The sequence below is a fragment of the Syngnathus scovelli genome, chromosome 2, assembly GCF_024217435.2.
Source record: "Syngnathus scovelli strain Florida chromosome 2, RoL_Ssco_1.2, whole genome shotgun sequence".
Taxonomy (NCBI): domain Eukaryota; kingdom Metazoa; phylum Chordata; class Actinopteri; order Syngnathiformes; family Syngnathidae; genus Syngnathus; species Syngnathus scovelli.
Window position 1 is genome coordinate 17,699,697 of NC_090848.1, and position 21,431 is coordinate 17,721,127.

The window sequence follows — 21,431 nt, forward strand, 5'->3', positions numbered from 1 at the left end:
TGTGTTGTCTCTTTAAAAAAAAAAAAAAAAAGTCGGTTTGAGTGCAATTAGACAATAGATTCTGTGTTTCACGGGAGCTGCTGTTCACACTTGACGAGAGCAATCTAAATAATTTCTGAGCTGGAATATTGTAGTACATGTCTGACAGGGAAAAAGTGGTAAACTGATCCGATCACACAATTTAAAATAGATGATCATTATGGTTATTAATATTATTATAGTCATCATTTTAGTAGGATGATGATCATCATTATTTTATATACATATTTAACAGTAATAATAAAACGGGAATAGTAGTTGGTAGTAGATGGCAGTAATCTATTAAAACAAAAAGTAAGAGATTGCTTTTATTGTAAAAATATATATATTTATTATCACACACATTTGCATTGCTAGACAATATCAACAACTAACACAAAAACCTTTAAATGTTAGACATTTGAAAAGTGAAGGATGACGTTCCTCCAACTGTGACATGGTCACACTGGCCTAAAACAGCCTGAATTTTTGGGGGAGACCATTTGCAAGAAATAATTCTCTATTCGTTTCCCCATGTCAAAATAGAATTCTTCTAGTTTCTCCCCGAAAAGTGGACGCCACGGTTGCAATATGGCAAATCCGGTCACAACCCACAGCAGCAGGAGCAGCAGCAGGAACAGCAGCAGAACGAGGAGCAAGCACGGACTCCATCGGGCTACGCGCCACATCTGCACAAAGAGGCAAGAAATGCTTCAGCTCTCAGCAGTTATTCTGGATACACATGGGGAAAATTATTTACAAACTTTTTAAGAGATACCATTACTTTCGCCCAGGCCTGTCTTGTGTTTTTTTTCCATAAAAATAATTAGTTCAAACCGCAATTCAATTTAGTTTTCGTAGATAATTTTCATTATATTTTTATTCATTATTACATTTGTCAGATTCAAGCTATTTCTGTGACCACCATTGGAGTTTTCTTTTCAAGAGGCAGGGTAAACCTTGGATTGGATGGCAGCCAAATAATAGCAAGGCACATAAACAAGCAGGCATTCAAACCCTTTTGAGTGATAAATACTACAGGCCGTAATACCCAGGCCACGGTTCATTGTTTAAGTCAAGTCAAATTTATTTAAATAGCCCTTAATCTCACACACACACACAGAGAACAACACACACGCACACACATGCACGCACGCGCGCGCACACACACACACACACACACACACACACACACACACACACACGCACACACACACACACACACACACACACACACACAGAGCTTACGGCTTTTTTGTGGTGGTGGCCAAGTTGCCCAAGTTCTTCCCTGCACTGCGACAGTCGATTCTGACTTGACAGAAATTCTTGTTCCATGGTATGCAGCTCAGTCTGCAGGGCCTCGCACTGTGCAATCATTCACATTGACAAACAATTTAGACTCTTTGAAATATCTAATATTCTGCACATCATGTATCATCTTTAACCCTTGAAATGAATGGAAATGCTATGAATGTGTTCCCCCCCCAAAAAAAACAAAAATGGTTGTAATGTATCAGTGGTGTCCAAACAAGCGAAAGGTACATTATTATTACTATTGCTCAAAGAGTTATAAGATTGCCAATAGGACTGACACTATACATATTCCTATCTGTGGCATTTTGCTCAAAGAGTTATAAGATTGCCAATAGGACTAACACTATACATATTCCTATATGTGGCATTTCCCATTAAATATTAGCATTAAGCTAGTAGACGTTAATATTTTAAAAATCAAACATGGCCCTTCAGCGCCAACCTTTGCCCGCCCCCGTCATGTCATCCTCCATGAAGTCGCCTGACAACTAACTAACACACAAGGCTCTTAGACATCTAGCACTGATTCAAAAGAACCTGTCCTTGTCCTAGTCACCTCCTTCTCTTTGAGGCGGAGTTCCTCTTGAGTGTAATGAAGCTTCTCCTCGACGTCGCAGTCCCCTTTTGGAGATGTCTCTCTTTCTTCTGGTGCGCTCTGAATGCTCACGTCCCGTCTCTCGACGCTGCCGTCTAAAACCAGAGCAATAATACAGAACAATAATCGTATGAATACATTTGCCACTTCTGTCTGTTTCCCTCTGAGCAGATTAAAGGCATGTGTGTTTTTTTGGGGGGGGGGCTTACCACTTAAATTTTGCTTTTGGTTCTTCATAAATTGTTGATATTCCTCCTGGAGGCTTTTATGGAACAGCAGCTCATTCTTCTGTTGTCTCAGTGACACCAGCTCTTCAGTCAATGTGGCTTCTCTGGCCCTGGACAGCTGCGAGCACAACCGCACTTGTCAGTTAAAATGTCGGACATCTCATACAGCAGATACGAAGGCGTCTGTGTGCCAACCTCGAGCTGTACTTCCTGCTCTCGTGTTCGTTCACTGCTGACTTCCAGCTCCTGCCGAAGTTTTTGACTTGTGAGAGTCAGCTCCTCGTAAAGGTTCTGCAGCCTCAGGACGTCCGATTTTGCAGTAATCAGCGCTTCCTGATGACACATTGGTTTGGAAAAACTGGGTGCTATTAGTACCACCAAGCGGCCCACCACACGTCTTTGGAATGTGGGAGGAAAACCGGAGAACCCAGAGGAGATCCACACAGGGAGAACATGCAAACTCCACACAGGAAGACAAGAGCCACAATTGAAGCCTGAACCCCTGAACTCTGAGGCAAATGTGCTAACCGTACCGCCTGAATTGGAAACTATTAGAATATAATTGACTCGCTAAAATCTGTAACTAATCCGATACAAAATATAAACTCCATTTTCATTCCTTCTTTACCCTCCCACATGAAAAAGACGTAAATATACGTACCTGGGATTGAATGTCTGGATTCTTCAAAGTCATAAGTGTGACAATTTTGCTGAGTTCCTCCTCTTTCCCCTGGGTGACCTTCTCAATCGCTTCTTCAAACGTTATGTTCTGCTTCTTCATTTCGAGCGCCAGTTTATTTGACACCTCCTTGGGAAACCTCTGCAACGATACACATGCTTTGTCAAATCCACTGATGCGCTGAAAGTGCGTATGTGTGTGTGTGTGCGCGCGTGTGTGTGTGTGTGAGTGTGTGTGTGTGCAATTTTCTGAATTAAATCGTAACAAAATAATTCAGCATTACTTTTTGTATTATTTATAATAAACTCAATTGACCAAAAGACGTTAGATGCTTACATTATTATTTAATTATTTACAGTATGTAGATCATTTATTTATTGACATAAATTACTATCAACACAAATTATACATTTTAATTAACCAAATTTAAGGAAAAAAAGAGGCTACATTATTCCAACAAATATTTTCAGACTCTTGATAATAAGTGCTTGGACAGGGATCTGTTCTAGTATATTAGCTTCTTAATCTTTTCTTCATTTTATTGAATGCTTGGCTGGATAATTGTGTTCATTGTTCAAATGTTACCTACCTGTTACCCGTTGGCAACAGTTTGGATTGAGAAATCCAGTTTTCGAAATTGACCAAATCAAATTTCACCGATATAATATTATAGATTGTGGTCAACTTAGTTACCACTGTCAAAAGCTCAAAAATGTTCTGGTGCTTTATTTTTTATTTTTATGAAATTACCTCAAGGCAAGCTTGCAGCTGTGTCTCCAGAAGCTTAATCTTGTTTCTCAGCACATCCTCATTGCCGTGAGCCTGCGGGTTTAGAAAGGAAACGACTAGCGGTAATGCTGCAGCTTGAAATGAAATGGGTCATGTGGAAGGATGACATTTCATGGCCAAATACATAAAGGAAATTTTTAAGTCAAATGAAAATTCTTCCATTTCAATCAATGGATAGTCAAAGTTAAGGCAAGTCAGAGTACATTTAAATGGACTGCTAGCTGATTCAGTTGATCTACATTGTTTTTTATCAAACAAAGCCACCCAAAAGCTACCCCACCCCCCACCCCCCCTGTGTAAAATTAACAACTTGCGCTCATCGGTAGAGACAAGAGTTGAGGCAGGAAACCACAGAGCTAGCCGGCCTTCCTGAGGTGACAGGCTGCGTAGGAATGGTCGCACTTACCTTCCGTAATGTGCTCAAGGTCTTCTGCAGCTGTGTGCAACACTGCTGCAGCATTTCCACTTTCTTCTTGATGGCCATCTCCCTCAACAGGCCCTCCTTGATAGAGGAACGGTGTCAGACGAGGTTAGAGTCGTGAAGCCATCTTGATAGTGTCATGAAATACAGCGGATGCAAAAAGTCTATACACCCCTATTCAAATACTTGCCTTTTGTAGTGTCATAAAAACATTAGTAACTTTGTTAGTTTAAGTCCTAAACATGTTTAAGTCCTTCTATTTACACCTTTAACAACAAAATATAGTGGGGGCAAAAACTGAGCTCACCTCCATGTAGTTCTGTAACTGCAGAATATCCTGGAAAATATAAATTATGATGTATAAATTTGTTATGATGTATTACTGTATTGGTAAAAATAGGAAAATATTGTTTGTAAACTCACTGATTCTTCGATGGTCACAAGGCCTGACCTGCATAAGTCGAAAAACAAATATTTTTTAATTTTTGGGGGGATGGATGGATGGATGGATGGATGGATGGATGAAACTTCCCTCCATCCAAGCCTTTTCTTTTTGACATTTTTTTTCTACTAAAAACAAACCAAAAATTGTCACTTGTTTTTCCACTGAGTTTGTTTACTCTAAAGTCACATTCGATCTCAGGAGGTTTTACGAGATGTCCCTTCCGACATGCAGTAATGGGGTCTCTCATAGTTTGAATAGCAAGAATGGCAACAAAAAAAACCTGACGATCTGAAATAAAATCATTTAGACCATACAGACCGCCAAGGCTAAAAGAAAACTGTAAATACTTTTTGTTATTTCATTGCACTGTAAGTTTTGTAGAGCGGAATCAAAGGGATGACACTCACTCTGTCTGGACACAGGATTCTCGCATCCTTTTGTGGGAAGTGTGTGCATCTTGGTAAACGATAAAAAAAATCATATTTAATCAGAAAACAACACTGCAAATACTTCAATACAAACAGTACTGTAGAATCATTCATCCACCCACCATTGTTGACACGGTCCATTTCATGTGCGCTCTTTTTCACTTTGATCACTTCTGTGGAGGCTTCTTCGTGCACCATCATCTTCTTTATCATCTGGGGAAGCAAGAAGAGGATGTGAGTGCCTCCCTTTCACTTCACATCATTACATTGGGTGATATTTATCAATATATTGATACAAGACATCATAGTGTCACATTTGAAAACACATATCTGTACTTTCTACGATATACATCTTTGTCAAACAAGGCTGATTACTTTTTTCGTGGATGCCAACACGAGTCTAAAGGTACTTCAGCAGAAAAACAGAGACAATCTACATGGAGGATCGTGAACCCAGTTGCATTACAAATGATGACGCAACAGATTTGCAGAAGATATTCCCCATCCATGCCTCATTATAGATCATTTTTGTACATTGACTGTGACTCTTGTCTTGAGCCTAAACACCATACGCTTCTGATTCTCTGTCAAGTCTCTAAAATATTTATTTTTCCAGTGGTTATTGTCAGCTAAATTAGTATTTTGGAATTAGTACGATGACATGTAGTTTCAATGGGTTAAACATAATAATATTTTGGTTGTTTTTGACCATTTCAGATTTCGTCCTTTTTTCCTATTAAGTACAGGAGTTTACTCACTATTTGTACTTCAACCAGCATCATTCATTTTGACACGACTTGTCGTTAAGGACTTTTGGTACTTGTCATGTCAAGTGATGAAAGGTAAACACTCACGCGGTCGTCCGTGTCCGGGCGCCCACCGTCACTGAGGCTGCTTTGTAGGCTAATCCAATCTGACGTGTTCCACGGAGAGGAAAAGGATGAAGAATAGCAGGTGGAGATGCTCGAGAACCAAGAGTTTCTTCGGGTGATGGGCAACAGAGGCAGCGATCTCCTCTTCATGAACTCCACTTGTCTCTTATTCTTCAGTGTGAGTTTAAGCAGCGCTGTGTCGTAGTCTCTCGTTGGAATCCGGCATGACGTCACGTTCGTGCGTCTTCGTAGCTGCTCATGTTTCTCTGCTCTGATCTCCTCTTTGCGATCAAAGTCTCTCACGGGGGATGATACTTGGAGTCCGCGGAGATAAAGCACGTCCATAACCCGGGTCAGCAAACCCACTGCCTACACGCACACACACAAACATACGTTACGCTTACACATCACGAAGTGATTTTTTTTATTTTTACTTTTTCTTTTTTAATGTTTAATCTATATCATTGGAATCCATCTTAATGTCCATATTCAAATATTCTCACCTTCCTCACGTGTTAAGACAGTACGACGCACATCTACTTTATAACAGTATCATACAAATAATGTTTTTTCCCCCAGTCTTATACGCACGCAATTAACCCTTATTGTAGTACACTACAGCGCTGCACTAGTTACACTACGAGGCCCAACCTTTATGCATGTGTATTTTGGTTGTAGCATCTTGGATCAAAATGCTCAGGAGCAACAAGTAGTTCCTCCTATAGTATGACAAAGTTTCTGTACCAGCGTAGAAAAATCATACGTGGTACATAGTACAAATGTATGTATGTTTGTAACACAAAAGTAGCACACTGGCAAAGTACAAAATATTGCTATATAGTTCCACAAAAAATAATATCAGGTTTTTGAAATATTTCAGGGGGGTTGCACTTTTTTACCAAGGCTCTAAGAAATTAGCATCTGTTTGGCTCTGTGTTTGTATTTATTCAATATGGCTACTGAATACGTAAAGTAACCCACAAGCACTGTACATGTGTATATTGTAAATGCAGCGCCACAAAACCATTTTATTTAGCGTAAATACACCAAATTATAACAATAGATAGTGCAACTAGTGAGGATATTTGTGGTGTGGTAAACAATGACACTAGTTGGTGTGTAAAGAATGGTGAAATGTGCAAGAAAGTGCACAGTTTAAGAAAAGTTATCTCAGGATGCAGCAATTAGAAGCCTACCTACCACGCCATCTCATCCAGACTGGAAAACACTTCATGCAGCTATTCAAAAATCATCTTTTCCCTACCCCCCAAGTCTTTAAATTGAGGTTTAGGCTGTCTCGTCCTTCTCACATAACTCTTTCTACTGAGCAGAATTTTTCAGGAAGTGAAGAGGACCACCACGTCATATGTTCCTCTATCTCAACAGCCACTCATGCCAAACTGATGCATTACCAGGGTGGCCCCAAAGATTAGCTACAGATAGACCAACCCCAGTATTTGAGGGAGGGAGACTTTCATTAGTTTTCTTTTGCTGCAAAGCTAAGCATTCTTTTCTGTCCACCACCTCACTCCAGTCATGCTTTCATAACTTTTGTTTTTACTTTTTTCATGACACTGATCCAAAGCTTCTGATTCAAATACTATGCACAACCTACTGCATATGTTTTTGGATCCTGTGTTCACATTTTAAGCTCTGAAAACTTTTTGTTGTTATTTTAAGTTACAAGAAAAGTTAAAGACAAAACAGGTAAACAACAAATGTAAGCCCTTGCATATTTCTGAGGTCAAATCTGAGGGACTGGTTTAACATTTTGTAATGATGTGTTTTTGGACCTTACAAACTTGTCAATGTCAAACATCTTGCAAATAGCACCACCTAGCGGTAATTGTATGTAGGTGTAGGTTGTATTTGATCTCGCGAGATCTCGGTGGGAGTTCTCGTTTTGTCCGCCATTGTTGCTGCTCTTTGCAGAAGGGCACGAAGAGACCGAAACACGGTGCCTGGTGTCGCGGACAACTAGGCTATCCATTCATCCAGCATGCTGTCCAGGCTTGTTATCGTTTCAGGTATGAACTCGTGGAGAATTTGAAGGTCACGCAGAATGGCTGCGTTCTGCGACGAAGGATAAGTGCAAATTGTGGGAAAAGCTGAAGGGTAAATTGAAGGCCGCGAGTTGAATGAGTGACAAGCTAGTACCAGCTAACGACCCATGCCAGGATGACTTATAAATACGTGTAACGCTAAGCATACATATTCGGGACATAGTTATTTGACAAACTGTCGGCGGTGTTTATTTTTGCTTTGCTTTTCAGCAGACGACACAATAGGTTGCGTGATAGCGCAATGCTTCACTGCAAATGTCACCTTTCTTGACAGCCTTGGGGACTGCCTTCTTTACTTGGTCTGTTTACCCATATTCATTCTAACGAGTATCTTCTTTATGCTCTCCTCGGACATTTATGTGCGTTTATCATTTTTAAGTATTCGGCCATGAGTTTGGTTAAAGTATACCTCGTGGCACACACGGCACTTTGTAGTAAATGTTCATATCTTTCACAGTTGTATCTCCTTAGAAAAGGACTTGCAATCTGTAGAATTTAATGAAAATTGAATTGTCGAAGTATTAACTCAACCTCTACACTTGTGGGCTGACCGATCGATTGGGGAGCCAGCCACCAATTATAGTGAATAAAATATGTTCTTTTGGTCACTTTCAACTGTAAAGATGAGTTACAGACAGAACATTTCACTGTTTGACAATACTTTTGTCCTTTAGTATTTAACTTGACACCACAGATTGTAAAATCCCCCACTTTTATTGTCCCCTGATTTTTTGTGCGGTGGGTTTTTGAACGTTATTGTCTTATGTTGTAATAGAAAAATTGAGGGGTAGAAAAAATATATCTTAAAGCTGTTTGTTATTGAGAGTACATGTTTGCCTCAAAGGTTCAAATGGCAAATTTGTGGAGGGCATACAAGTAAACTGTATCATCATAAAGGTTTTGGTGTCATTTTGTAGTGGCTTACCTGGTGAAGACATAGAGTAACTAATGTTTTGTTGTCTTGTTTGTAGCTAATGCCCTGAAAGGCAGCAGCCCCCTCGGAGCTGGGTATGTGTGTAAAACGGCATCAACAACAGCAAAACTTAACAGATAATTTTACATTATTTTTACCCCTTTTCTTACTCTTATTCTGGTTTTTGTTTGCTTCTCCATGTAGCCTGGTCCAGGCGTCTCGCTCCCTGCATTCATCATCCCAGAGTCTGGCCCCGGTTCCCCCCCTGCCAGAGAAGGGAGGCAAAGTCCGTCATGGCATCATCCCAGAGGAGCTTTTCCAACTCTTGTACCCAAAAACTGGAGTGACAGGTCAGTTGTCTTCATATGGAAGCATTACAGTGGACCCCTGCTCATTGCGGGGGGTAGTGACTTGTCCAACCCACAAATGGCACAAATATTCGTATAATCGCCGCACATTGAATTGCAGAAAAAAAAGACACACTGGTGTATATTTTACAAAAATGCTGATAAACCTCCAATATACAAAAAAAGGGTTTTAATCTCCACTAGATATTCCTACGGCAGGTTCCTATCTGGCATTGAAAGTATTGCCTGTCTTCTAGGACCCTACATGCTGGGCACCGGCCTCATTGTCTACCTGCTCTCCAAGGAAATCTACGTCATCAATCATGAAACATTTGCAGCTGCTTCCATTGGCGCCGTCATCATCTACGGCGTCAAGAAATTCGGCCCGTCTGTTGCGGCTTTCGCCGACAAACTCAATGAGGTCAGTGGACATTTTGGATTGAAGCTCCTCATGCAAATGTGGAGGGAATCCTGCTTTAAGTAAAACTGCAAGATTTCGGCATCTTTGTACATGATTCGTAAAAAGTCCCGAAATGTTAGTAGGATCATAAAACTGCACTTTAACCTTTGCTGGTGAAGTAAACTAGAATGTTTCTAAACTTTTCAATGCTTATGGGTAATTTTCAGTACTTTATGTTGAACTTTTGGTTCATTGAGAAAATTTCACCTGAAAGCCCAGATTATTTGTTGGTAATCTCGGTCTCTAATATCTTTTGATTCTAGGACAAAATGGCCAAAGCTCAGGAGGTGAAGGATTTAGCTATGTCCACCCTGACCCAGGCCATCGAGGAGGAGAAGAAGGAACAGTGGCGAGTCGAGGGCCGAGGGATGCTCTTCGACACTAAGAGGGTAAATTAACAATTGTTGTCCATGTGGGCTTTAATTGAACTTCGGGCACAGAAGAGGGTGTTTCCCAGTATGCCGTGGAAACAAATCTAACCTCAGATCAAGCATCCATTTCCTACAGTGCTTTGAGCCTAGCTCACCTGACCTTGGACTGGTCGCCAGCCAATCAACAGATTCTTGCAGACAGCCATTCACACTCGCGTTCATAAATGTAAATAATTTAGCCTTCCATGGACCTACCTCAATATGTGACAAGCAGTTTAGGGTGTACTCCGCTACACAAGTCAGCAGGGTTAAGTTCCTGCCTGCAACATTCCTGTTTGGATAATGGATCGTGACCCTCCGGTTTGGATGTAGGATAGATCGATGGATGGTTTGTGACCTGGCCTTCATTGAGACTTTTTGTCAACCTCTGCTGGTTATAAGCAGAAGTGAAGTGAATGGAATTGAACACATTAAAGAATTTTGCAACTGCACCAAAATAATGATGTCTTTTAGTCGTGCTTGACTATAAGATTCTTCTTAGCTTGGGTCGTCTAATCAACGCTTGTGTAGTTACAGTGTTGCTTTCTGATCAGAACAATGTAGCCATGCTGTTGGAGACCAACTACAGAGAGCGGCTACACATGGTGACCAATGAGGTGAAGAAGCGTCTGGACTTCCAGGTCGCCCTGCAGGCTCTCCAGCGTCGCATGGCTCAGGAGCACATGGTCAACTGGGTGGAGAAGAACGTCGTCAGCAGCATCACGCCTCAGCAGGTAGGCTTGCCTCCCATCTGGATTTTGCCAACTTTGTCATAATAAACATGTAACGTTTCCCATTTAGTGTTGATGGTAGTGATTCATCTTCCTTCCCTCCATAAAAATCTGCCGAGTGCCATGCTGAACTATGCTTGTTGGTTGTGTTTCAGGAGAAGGAGAGCATCGCCAAGTGCATCACAGACCTGAAGGCTCTGGCTAAGGCCACTCAGGCCAAAGCTGTCGTCTAAACTTTCAGGTCTCCTGCGGGACTTGATCCTCCAACTCATTGTTCCAAGACGAGACGGGCATATTTTTTTCTTTTACAGAATAAACTAATTGCCCCTTATAGTCGATCTCTGTCACTCTTATGGGTGTGTACAGTATTTCCACATCAGCTGATAGTCAAATAAATGCTTGTCTTTACGCAACCTCAGTGGTCTGATTGTTGCTTTTTTGGTTACTTTCTTTTTGCCCTGTTCAAAGCCCTTGCACTGATTTTATGGCCACATTAAGTTTCCACTTCATCAAATTATTATGCAACAATGAGTGTTTTCTAATGTCTTGGCAACCGTTGAACCATTGCAAGGAAACAACAGGTGTTTGGAAACCTTTGGACTCATAACAAACACTTCAAATAGCTTTCCACCTCTGACAAGGAAGGGCCAAGCCTGCTGATCTTTGATCACATTGCGTCAAGCAGGAAGTGATGGGAGTAGTTTGTGTTTGCGCTGTGTGAGGAAGACACGTTCGCCACTCATGGAGTAATGCCACTGGAGCAAAGCTGACAGGTAATGTGATTTCAAACCCCAAAGCTTACATGTTGGAATTTCCACTTGATCTATTTGATGTCTTTTAATGTTGCGTTTGTGTCCTGTAGATTTGTGGCTCAAAAACAAATTGGTGAGTTTTGATGCATTTGATAATTGTATACTAATGCTTTTACTTTATGCTGTACCCAATCATTTGAAAGATTTTTTTCCCAAGTTTAATCAATGTAGGTTTGACCTGGCGTTTTATTTTCCTTTCAGCTTGTGGCATTAGGGGCTTGCCACATTTGACCTTATGTAATAAATGTATAAATTATATAATCACATATTATATTCTATGTTTAGATATGGCTAAAGTCGTATACTGTATGTTGTAACTCATTCGCTGGATTGAAAATTATCATCGTGTTGTCTTTTGTTTTAACATGTCCAAATAAATAAACACAGCCATTCATCGAAGAGTTCATAATTAACTCGACTGCTTATTTAGTGTACTTGTGATATGTAATACAATCCATCATGTTCTGACACACTATGAATAATATCAAATGTGTTCCCTCTTCAGGTTTGGCGTGAGAGTGCTGTTCAAGAATTTACCACAAAAGTTAAAAAGATAGAAAATGTTGGGAAACTCTCGCCCCTATTCTTATACGCCAAGGTCAGTGTCATTTTCATGCTATATGTTAATTCGCATGATTTCATTGAAAGAATAGATGAATAGATTGATGGGAATATGATGCAAAAAATATGAGGCAATGAGTTCAGTGCCTGCCCACCTATCAACTGTTCTAAGTATTTTAGTTAAAAACTGACAGAATTATCTTCCTATCTATGAAAATCTGTGCAAGCTGTTCCATGCTTCTGCCCCATGGTTATAACTGTGCGACTAATCAACATAACCACCCCCACACTAAAATTCTCAATTACTGACACAACGTGCTTAGCCGGTGGTAGTTAAGGCATTATGTCAAAGGTAAGCAGAGCTGCGGTGTTAGCACAGATTATCATTAACCAACAGTGCTACAGCATTAGCTTGTGATAACCGGTACATATGACCACACCGGAACACATTCAAATTTCACTTTCAAATGTTGAGTGTGCAGAAAGAGAAAAAAAGAATAAACTGTATTGAAATGTGGAATGGTCTAATGTATTTTAGTTCCCTGGTCATGAAATCCAATGGAATATCTTTGAACGCTTGCATTAAGTGGGTGGGGGGAGGGCTATAGTTATGTTAGCATATTAGGATTAACTTTCTGTAAAAAAGATATTTGCATGAGTGCGTAGGGAGAAAAGGGATGTTTGTGTTGGTACAGTAGTTGAGGGTCACTGTATTTTTGCTTCAAAACACATACCAAGCAACAGTGTACTGCACATGTACATAGTATTAAACAAAAAACACCTTAAATTGTGTTGCAGGGGTTTCTCACGAGAAGAGCTCCCTCAGTCAAGGTGGGCTTTCCAACAAGATGATTCCAGAGGATCCTCACCTCAGAGCTCGCAGAGAAACTTGCCCAGACTGACTTCCAAATCCATATACAGTATGTTGACACATGACAAAACACTATTTCAACTATTCTCCAAAATCCTTCATATCCAATCTCAGATCCACCTCTTAGTATGCTCTTTGTCCTTACTGTACTACAAAACAAAACAGCGCACTATTATAATGACAGTAAAAAAATTTCCACCACGTGCATCTTGTAACTTCGTCATTTGGCATCAAGTGCAGCGAAAGGAGTACTCGGAGGTGCTGAGCAAGCAGGCAGACAACCTTAACGTCAGAGTGGAGGTAAAGTCCGCGACGTGCACGCCAATGCGGGGCTCGGCCTCTGCCTCACGCTCTGACCCCCTCGCAGCACCTGCTCACCTGCGAGCTGGACGGCCAGCAGCTGACCACTGTGGACGACTGCGTGGCCAAGATCAAGCGACTGAACGCCAAAGGTCGCCTGTGGCCTCAAGACATGGTCATGGAGGTGCAAGGAGGCTACCTGTTGCTCCTTGACAGAGAGAACAAAGTTAGTAACACCCATCTCAGTCGACTATGGGCACCCGCAACGGTTTCATTCCAAACCATGTATGCAAATGATATTTATTTAATACTGTTTTTACCGTACATCCAAATGAGTCTGCTACAGATGATCATGAATGCGATTTCCTGAAGTCCAATTAATTTGCTACTACAGTTCGTCATCCAGCCTAAAGCAAAGGTGCAGCAGGATGATAGAACTATTAAGACCAAAAAAATAAATCTGAGAGTTCATCCTTTCTACACTAGTTTTCAGATCATGTTGTACGTTTTCATGTTTACCTTGGCAGTCCACAAAAATGATTATCACCCTGGTCTTTGTCTTAAAGTCAGAGCTGGAGGTTGTACCGCTGATCAACATCCAGCACACCGACGCTGTGTTGGACAGCTGCGCTTACGACTCGCTGCTGTTGGTCACCGCCAGGGAACGCAGCAAGCGCAATCCCCAGGTCTTCATTTTCCAGTGTGAGGAGACTGCAGTGAGTCCTCGTCCAACACTGTTGTTGTCGTCCCCTCAACTCAGTGAACTGGACAAAGCTTTGCAGATGCGTGCTTCACTTTATTTGTATCCTGGCAACCATCAGGCACCATGTGCAGTCATTGACCTTGCTCTGCTTGCCAAGGGAGCTACTCATACATTCAAGACTTTTGGATCATGGAGATTCTTTTGAGATTCATGTGTACCCATTGTCTAGTAATGTCATTGAAAGATGAGTTTTGATGTTGATTATAAGCTAAAGTATCTGTTTCATTTCGTAATAGGCAGACATCCTCAAGAGTGACCTCGATAAGTTTGTCCAAAAGGGAAACGGTCCTGTGGGGCCACCCAGAGAGCAGCCACTCATCCGGTACAATGGATACAAATCCAGATACAAAGTCCAAATGCAAATGAGGCTAGCTTGATTTACTGCTTGCTGTTTTGCAGGAGTAACTTCGGTCTGCAAGCTCCTGAGAGCTTCCGGCAGGCCGCCCCTCGTGCTGTGCCAGACAGAAGCCCACAGCTGGAGCGGCCTATCCCGCAGTGGACTGACAGAGAACCTGGTAAACTTTGATTGTAGTAGTGGAGTTGTAATTAGTTTGTTTATCTCTGTGTATTGTGAGATAACAACATCTGAAGTGGGTTACCAGTCTGCTCTATCATTTTGATGTAGCCGCTGTCATTTCAGAAGATTGTGCTTCTTAAAGCTAGAAGAACCTTCTTAGATGTTGGGCTGCAATGCAACTCAGCATTTAAGAGTAACATCAATGTGATGGCAGACATTTTGGTAGCTTGTGCCTAATGTGGTGGCCGCTGAGTGTGAATGTTCTCTGCAAATATAGTTGTACTCTTTCATGCCTCAGGAAGTTTTCATCAGCCTGCACCTCGTGTTGCGCAGAGAGAAAGAACCCCGCCAGAGTGGGCCCACAAAGAACCGGGTAAGTAGACTTAAAGGACACTTATGAAATTCTGCTTTCAGAAAAATTCTAATGATTAAAATTTTCTTAATTCAAAGACTTTCCTCCTCCCCCTTATTTTAACGCCCCACAAGGGGAAGCCGGGTACCAGCGTGATCTGGGTGGATCCCGCAACACTCCAGATGTTGCCGAGCAGACAGATGTTGAGAGGAACACGGTGAGAGGGAGATTCTGTTGTGGGAACATGTTTACATATATTCATCATGGGCATACATTTGTAGTTGTGTTTGGTGCTACACTGCATGCACCACATCCACAGATCTGGACACTTTAATTGAAAAGAGACAAATTCAGCACATAGTATATAGACAAATAAGTAACCACACTCACATCTATGGAAAAGTCAATCTTTGATCAACCTAGCAAGCATGTTTTTGGAATGTCGGGAGGCAGAAGTCAAGATCTGAAGACTTGAACCTCAGAACTGTGAGGAAGATGTAGGTCCAGACTGAACGAAATGGTCATTTAAGATAGTGTAGTCGAACACCATCCATGCCCATGATGAGTATGTCAACTTTTGAGCACACTGAAGCGTCGTAGCTGTGCAAGCATTTCACCGTTCCATTCCCACAGGAGATTTTAAACCATGTTTTGAACGATCTGGAGATCTTCTTGGGCAAGGTGCTCACTGTGGGGACTGCGACTCCCTCGCAGATTGACAAAAGCAAAAAGAAAGGCATGTTTATCAAGAAGAAGAACCACGACAGGCCAGGTAAAGTCCGTTCAGTTTTCTTGACCCATAAGACGGATTGTGCATGCAACTCGACCCGTTCCTTTGCCTCCAGCTGCCCAACTGCCTCCTCCTCGGGAATTTATCTCCTGTCTTCAGAAAATCAAATATGGACTCAATCTGTTGGTAAGTAAGCAGCTTTGCCCCGGCTTGACTGCACTGCACACGTGTGCGCATGTATGTGTGACTGCATGCGTGTGCTGTTTCGACAGGGCCAGCTGGATGGCACACTGGTCAACACCAGCGCCTCGGACTACATTCACTTTTTCTTCAGCGGTTTAGCAACAGTGAGCGAGTCACCTTAATACATAACCACATGTACATTTCATCACTCTGGACTTAAGTAGAAATATGAAAATGAATGTATGAAAATGCGTAGCTATGTTTTCAAATATCAAGAGTTAATTTAAAAACCTTCAGAAAAATAAATACTCAAGCTGAGAGAGGAAAACTCTACTAAAGCAATTTTGTTTGGATGAAAAAATTAAACTATACTTCCCACTACTCGAAAGATTGCCTTTGTTCCCTGCACAGATTCTGCCTCACTACCATTCCCAACTGCCCCGAGTCGCGGTTTCCCCCCTGCTGACGGAGTCGTCCCTGCGCCTGCTCAGACAGGTGGTCACCCCGGAGGAGGACCAGCTCTGGAGGTCTATGGGAGACAGTTGGAACATCCCCAGGTAGTGACACAGCAGTGACGCAAGTAGCAGCCTCAAAGTGATGAGAAGCAAGAGCTTTGGCATGCTTTCCTGTAGAAGAACGTCCTTGTAAGGAACGAGGAGATTTTTGTCACTGACCTGGACAAAAATGTTCTCTTGGATATTTTTCATCTTTAAAGTATGGCAAGCTCTTTCCTAACAGAGTCCCCTGTAGAGATATGTTATCTCGGGACACACCCTGAGGTGAGGTGTGAACTGCTGATATGGGAGGGAAAAGTTGAAGCAGTGATGTTGTTTGCATGACACATGGAAAATATAGCATTTCGCTTCTGAGGTCACCCGCAGGTTCAGGGATGGATGCCATGGAAACACAATAACAAAAAAAGCGAGCTCTTTCCATCCAAGTCTTGACACCAACACTTGTCTAATGTGACATGGATGAATTTATTCCTTCTGCGTTCTCTTTGCTGCTCTAAACCCCAACTCTATTCGGTCCTCCTCACAGGTCTCGATGGCCCGATGATGACATCCCGCCTTACATCCCAGAGTTCTACGACGGCTGGCGGCCATCTGCTCCCCCGCACAAGGCTGCCCAACTACCTTATCAGAACAGCCAATTGAGCAGGAGCAGCAGCCAGCGCATACCACCGGGACGACGCGACGGCAACACAGATGAAGGTCGCGACCGCATGCGTGTTGTCTATGACTTCATGGCTCGCAACAACAGGGAACTCACTGTTATGAAGGGCGAAGTGGTTGAGGTGAGATGATGTCGACTGTGGCTGGTTAACACAGAGCCAGATATTGTCAGTGATTCTAAACACAACTTTGCAATGTATTACACCATTTCTGCACTCAAAATGTTTGAGCACACCCGATTTGAGTGCTGTATGCTTGGACTTTCCCAAGGTGGTTCAAAGGTCCAAGCAATGGTGGCTTGTGCGTAACAACCATGCAGAGGGAGGCTACGTTCCTCAGAATGTTCTGGAGCCTGTGAGCAGTGGCTTGGCCATGGAGGTAATGGTACACTCATGTGACTCTGTAGAGGAGAGATTGCCAATTTCTGTGGTTTGATTCACTTGGCACAGCGGCCACCTCGCGGCCCCCCATCACTCGACATAATCTCGTCACCTGCAGAGGTGAGAGCCTGGCTGCAGTACAGAGGCTTCTCCAAAATGTGAGTGGTACGATTGAAAGTAAGCCTTTGTGGTTTTCCGCACCCATGACAATGTCATGCTTTTTTGGAGCAGCACCGTGGCCAGCCTCGGCATGCTGACTGGTAAAATGCTGCTGCAGATGGGCAAGGATGAGATGAGGACTGTGTGTCCGGAAGAAGGAGCCAAGGTCTTCTTCCAACTTCAAGCTATTAAATCATCTATCGCGGTGAGTGGCGGACATAGAAATGTACACAAACTTGCACAGATGCACTTATTGTATCCTTTCTTATTGCTGCAGCTTGCCAGTGAACCATCAGACCTGTATGATGCCCGCTACTAAGCACAGATTTTTTTTTTTTTTTGCCTCAATCTTCATCCACTGATCAGCATCTGAAATTTGGTCAAATCATTTAGCATTATGAATCCTATATCTTATGTGAGGTATGTTCTGGTTAAGTGTATGCATTAATCTAGTTAGAAGTTTAAAAAGCAAAAAAAAGTGATCTGAAAAACAAAAAACAATGTTGCCACATGAATTTATTAACACCAAGACATTTATTCGAAGACAAGTCAATAAAGTTGCAAATTGAGAAATGAGTTTAAGTTTCATCTGCTTGGTATAACCGTTTCGCAATGCTTGAAATCCATCTTTTCGCCATTCCCAAACAGTAGAATCATCATTTTGGATGCATGTTGAACGCCAATAGAGCATTTTTGAAGGCGCAGAACATTTACTCTTTCTTGTTGCCCCATTTGGCCATCTTGTTGTTGACAGGGGTCTTTATGAATCTACTGGACTTCATGTAGGCTGCAATCTTTTCGAGTGCCTGCAATGGCGATAAACAAAAAGTGATTCACTGTCACCGTGAATCAAAAAGAAATTTAGAGAAGGCTTTTTCCCTCACCTCGAAACGATCTAGAAGGTCTCTGAGGTTCTTGAAGTCATCCAGGCAGCTGGCATGAAACATCCTGTGTTGATCCAACAACTCATACATGATGAAGTCCACAAAAGTAATCTGCAAAAAAAGTGTCATTTTCACCATTCCAATCAAGACACCCTTTTTGCCGAGCAAACAATCTAAACACCTTGTCACCGGCAAACCACTCCCGACCTCCCAGGAAATTGGAAAACTGCTTGAGTACACCTGGCAGCGCCTCAAGGTACCCTGGCTTCATCTTGTCCTGAAATCATTAGAGGAGATTTAGACCTATGGGACTTGTGTCATATCCACTTGCAAAGTGATACTCACAAAATCGGTGTAACACAACCTCACAAAGCCATTCCGAAAGTCCATGGCCTGGTTCTCCAAAATGTCCACACGGACCATCTCATCCTCGGTCTCTCCACCTGGGATCACATTTTGGACACTTATGTATGTAACTGACTAAAGACTGACATTGTGATAGTACCTCCTAACTAGCGCCAAGCATTTTTAGATGGGAGGAAAGGATGATAATAATAATATAATAGTGCTGTGCCATCATTGTCTCAATTATTAAACTTTAGATCTCAATTTTACAGTAGTCTCTAAAAAGGGAAATAAACTTGGATAAAAATCAACATGAACTGTCCTCTTTTGAGATCATAGTCCAGATTATTTTTAATAATTAACTTAATCTTAACAGTTTCCAAGTGATTGACCGGTGATGCTCGGTGCCGTAGGACAGGTTGGGCTGAACCACCCTGGTATGGAGAGAACTGGGGTTTTAAGAGATCCAACTGCAATAGCCAACTGTATAGAAAATTCATTTTGTGAATTTAAATTTTCCTGAAATATTTATGCAATTCCAAAAGTAGCATTCATGAAAAATCCTTTAAAGAAATCCAGATTATTTTTAATAATCCCCCCCCCCCCCCCCCCCCCACACACACACACACACACACACATTGAGAATCACTGTACTAGGGAATGGATCAATGTTACTTAAAAACAATACCTGTATAGTTAATAAAAAGTTAATGTTTGACAATAGAAGGGATAGGGTTTGAAAAAAATGGGAAGGCTGAGCAGTGTCATCAACAAATTGTGTTCAACCTCAAAGATTCCACTGTACCATAAGTGCCCCATTATAGTCACATATGAAACTTACACAAATTGTTCTTTCTAGCGATGTATCTCATGATGGCATTGCTCTGCACAATTTTCTTGGTGCCGTCCTCCAAGTAGGGTAACTGCAATGAAGCGTCGATCGTAAAAGGTTTCGGTCATAAGCATGATGTCAGACACCACTCACATTGGGAAAGTCCATTCCAAGTTTGGGTTTTATGTCAAACCAGCAACTCTTGTCATAGTTGGGAGCTGCATGCGTAGAAAGTTGACGATACAAGTTATTTGGATGAACACGACAGCCTACGGTGGATTTTGGTCGTGTGACGCATTACCTTCACCGCAGGAAAAGAGCTTCTCCTCATAGGATGTCCCAGTGTACTCGAGCAGCAGGCGGATGGGCTGGGCCAGCTGGACAGCAATCACAAGGATGGGTTTGTTTGATTCAGTTGTTTTAAAACTTGAATTAACAGGTGTGCGCTGAGAAAGAATCTTTGTATTCCAAGTATTTGTTGAGGCAATATTTACGATGACACTTAAAGCCTGTCCTTTAGCAGTTTGCTGAATGAAAGGATTAGATGAACTACACCCCAACATGCAGTTATTGTATTTCCTAATCCTGTGCATAGGATTTGAAACGAACCATGCTTTTCTTTTATGTGTTTTCACCCCATTGAGTTGACACAGCGAAATTTACAAGGTGAGGCACTTATTGGAATGCATTTTCATCTATTGACTCCCCCCCCCCCCCACTATTTTCACCCAAAATGATTCACATTAATTTAAAAAAAACCCGTATGCTAGGATATTATATAATAAACACGTCTTTCGTATCTGCGATTGGCTGCAACCCCCTACCGCCCAGATTGCTGGGATATGCTCCAGTATGGCTGCGACGATACTCGTGAAGCCAAAGCGGTACGGAAAATGAATAAGTTAATGTTTTATCGCGGTATAATTGAGCTGGTTTGCTGGGAAAAAAAATCACGTGGTACGTTTCTACCTTAAGGATAGACATGTGACCAACGAATTGCTTCATGTGACTTTATGAATGGAAGCAGCGCTGGATTATGGAAAACTATTCAACTCTTAACGCATGAATCTACTCACAGCGAATGTTTTAGAAGGGAAAGCGATTGGATTACATTCATAATCATAATACTTAATTATAATCTTTCCACTTTGCATACAAGCAAATTATTCTAATTAGCAATACTTTCGTGGTCCTCTGAATAGAGGGAATTGTGTGCAGGCTGGCCGGGGACCGTCCGTCACGCAAGTTAGCTTTAGCCTGAGCTACAGAAACTCCGTAATTTCATTGTACTGACACGCAAGTCTATTCACAAGCCATTTAGCTAACGTCTGCAATCATTGTTACACTTTAAGCTGTTATGAAAATATTATGAAAAGAAAAATGCTTTGCAGGCTGCAGAACTCACCCCACGAATATCCCAGTAAGCAAGTTTCATGGTATTTAGTTTTGATTTTAAGTTTTGGCTTGTGTCTTGTATTGCTTGAGAGTTGTTGTGAGTCGAAAGAGCCTGGTTCGCTGGTTTTGTACTGCGATAGGTAGTCAGCAGAAATAAGGTGGGCGGGGTTTAGTGTTGGCTCGTGAGTGAACGATTCTTTCAAAAAAACTGATTTATTTCAGAGAACGAGAGTGAACGAATCACTTCCTAAAGTGATTCGTTCTTTTTTCAGTTCATATGACTTCAACCACTAAGTGTCGTAATGCGCATTGAAGCTGGTGCCACCACGCCGTGAAACAAAACGAAGAAGAATATGACGTAACTTTCCGCGCACGAACGAGTCGTGAATTGCATTTCCCGTTCACCAACTAAACGGAGTGAACGAGTCAGTGAGTGAGTGATTTGCAACGGATCAGTCAG

The 21,431-nt window shown here is 41.9% G+C and overlaps 4 protein-coding genes across 6 annotated transcripts; 2 read left to right on the plus strand and 2 right to left on the minus strand.

The window, feature by feature from the left end:
• Positions 1–321: 321 nt before the first annotated feature.
• traf3ip3 (TRAF3 interacting protein 3) lies at positions 322–7,185 on the minus strand. 2 transcript variants are annotated; one of them, XM_049753364.2, is made up of 14 exons: positions 6,989–7,185; positions 5,771–6,157; positions 5,039–5,129; positions 4,896–4,944; positions 4,467–4,494; positions 4,351–4,380; positions 4,029–4,124; positions 3,584–3,655; positions 2,816–2,974; positions 2,350–2,487; positions 2,137–2,272; positions 1,889–2,022; positions 1,267–1,383; positions 322–707 (listed from the first exon to the last, which is right to left on the minus strand). In XM_049753364.2, exons 2-14 carry the CDS (start codon positions 6,131–6,133, stop codon positions 480–482), a joined length of 1,641 nt encoding a protein of 546 aa, XP_049609321.1. In that variant the 5' UTR covers positions 6,134–6,157; positions 6,989–7,185; the 3' UTR covers positions 322–479. The 2 variants fall into 2 exon arrangements, with proteins under 2 accessions (XP_049609321.1, XP_049609322.1); XM_049753365.2 differs by having other exon boundaries at positions 6,985–7,185.
• Positions 7,186–7,659: 474 nt separating this feature from the next.
• Positions 7,660–11,125, plus strand: atp5pb (ATP synthase peripheral stalk-membrane subunit b). The gene is made up of 7 exons (XM_049753366.1): positions 7,660–7,815; positions 8,823–8,859; positions 8,969–9,114; positions 9,369–9,532; positions 9,835–9,960; positions 10,536–10,715; positions 10,868–11,125. The coding sequence occupies exons 1-7, from the start codon at positions 7,788–7,790 to the stop codon at positions 10,943–10,945; spliced, it is 759 nt and encodes a 252-aa protein (XP_049609323.1). The 5' UTR covers positions 7,660–7,787; the 3' UTR covers positions 10,946–11,125.
• Positions 11,126–11,273: 148 nt separating this feature from the next.
• Positions 11,274–18,091, plus strand: eps8l3b (EPS8 signaling adaptor L3b). Of its 2 annotated transcripts, none has more exons than XM_049753362.2 (20): positions 11,274–11,485; positions 11,575–11,597; positions 12,030–12,122; positions 12,884–13,005; positions 13,192–13,256; positions 13,324–13,482; positions 13,823–13,972; positions 14,256–14,341; positions 14,419–14,534; positions 14,835–14,909; positions 14,987–15,105; positions 15,522–15,660; positions 15,734–15,804; positions 15,891–15,965; positions 16,213–16,358; positions 16,843–17,098; positions 17,247–17,354; positions 17,426–17,514; positions 17,588–17,720; positions 17,793–18,091. In XM_049753362.2, exons 3-20 carry the CDS (start codon positions 12,085–12,087, stop codon positions 17,832–17,834), a joined length of 1,989 nt encoding a protein of 662 aa, XP_049609319.1. In that variant the 5' UTR covers positions 11,274–11,485; positions 11,575–11,597; positions 12,030–12,084; the 3' UTR covers positions 17,835–18,091. The 2 variants fall into 2 exon arrangements, with proteins under 2 accessions (XP_049609319.1, XP_049609320.1); XM_049753363.2 differs by having other exon boundaries at positions 15,023–15,105.
• On the minus strand, positions 18,014–21,150 carry gstm.1 (glutathione S-transferase mu, tandem duplicate 1). The gene is made up of 8 exons (XM_049753367.1): positions 20,982–21,150; positions 19,878–19,953; positions 19,730–19,794; positions 19,586–19,667; positions 18,745–18,842; positions 18,581–18,676; positions 18,400–18,510; positions 18,014–18,321 (listed from the first exon to the last, which is right to left on the minus strand). Exons 1-8 carry the CDS (start codon positions 21,009–21,011, stop codon positions 18,226–18,228), a joined length of 654 nt encoding a protein of 217 aa, XP_049609324.1. The 5' UTR covers positions 21,012–21,150; the 3' UTR covers positions 18,014–18,225.
• Between the last annotated feature and the right edge of the window lie 281 nt (positions 21,151–21,431).

What these genes read in the sequence shown, in the direction of transcription:
- gstm.1 (XM_049753367.1), bottom strand. Translation starts at nt 21,011, where the DNA reads ATGAAACTTGCTTACTGGGATATTCGTGGG. An exon ending in TTGGAATGGACTTTCCCAAT is followed by an intron (nt 19,668 to 19,729) that starts GTGAGTGGTGTC and finishes GCTTCATTGCAG; the next exon opens with TTACCCTACTTGGAGGACGG. An exon ending in ACCTTCTAGATCGTTTCGAG is followed by an intron (nt 18,322 to 18,399) that starts GTGAGGGAAAAA and finishes TCGCCATTGCAG; the next exon opens with GCACTCGAAAAGATTGCAGC.
- eps8l3b (XM_049753362.2), top strand. Translation starts at nt 12,085, where the DNA reads ATGTTGGGAAACTCTCGCCCCTATTCTTATACGCCAAG. An exon ending in TCCAGTGTGAGGAGACTGCA is followed by an intron (nt 13,973 to 14,255) that starts GTGAGTCCTCGT and finishes ATTTCGTAATAG; the next exon opens with GCAGACATCCTCAAGAGTGA. An exon ending in AATATGGACTCAATCTGTTG is followed by an intron (nt 15,805 to 15,890) that starts GTAAGTAAGCAG and finishes CTGTTTCGACAG; the next exon opens with GGCCAGCTGGATGGCACACT.
- atp5pb (XM_049753366.1), top strand. Translation starts at nt 7,788, where the DNA reads ATGCTGTCCAGGCTTGTTATCGTTTCAG. An exon ending in AGCAGCCCCCTCGGAGCTGG is followed by an intron (nt 8,860 to 8,968) that starts GTATGTGTGTAA and finishes TTCTCCATGTAG; the next exon opens with CCTGGTCCAGGCGTCTCGCT. An exon ending in GCAGCATCACGCCTCAGCAG is followed by an intron (nt 10,716 to 10,867) that starts GTAGGCTTGCCT and finishes GTTGTGTTTCAG; the next exon opens with GAGAAGGAGAGCATCGCCAA.
- traf3ip3 (XM_049753364.2), bottom strand. Translation starts at nt 6,133, where the DNA reads ATGGACGTGCTTTATCTCCGCGGACTCCAAGTATCATCCCCCGTGAGA. An exon ending in GAATCCTGTGTCCAGACAGA is followed by an intron (nt 4,495 to 4,895) that starts GTGAGTGTCATC and finishes CGACTTATGCAG; the next exon opens with GTCAGGCCTTGTGACCATCG. An exon ending in ATCCAGACATTCAATCCCAG is followed by an intron (nt 2,488 to 2,815) that starts GTACGTATATTT and finishes ATGTGTCATCAG; the next exon opens with GAAGCGCTGATTACTGCAAA.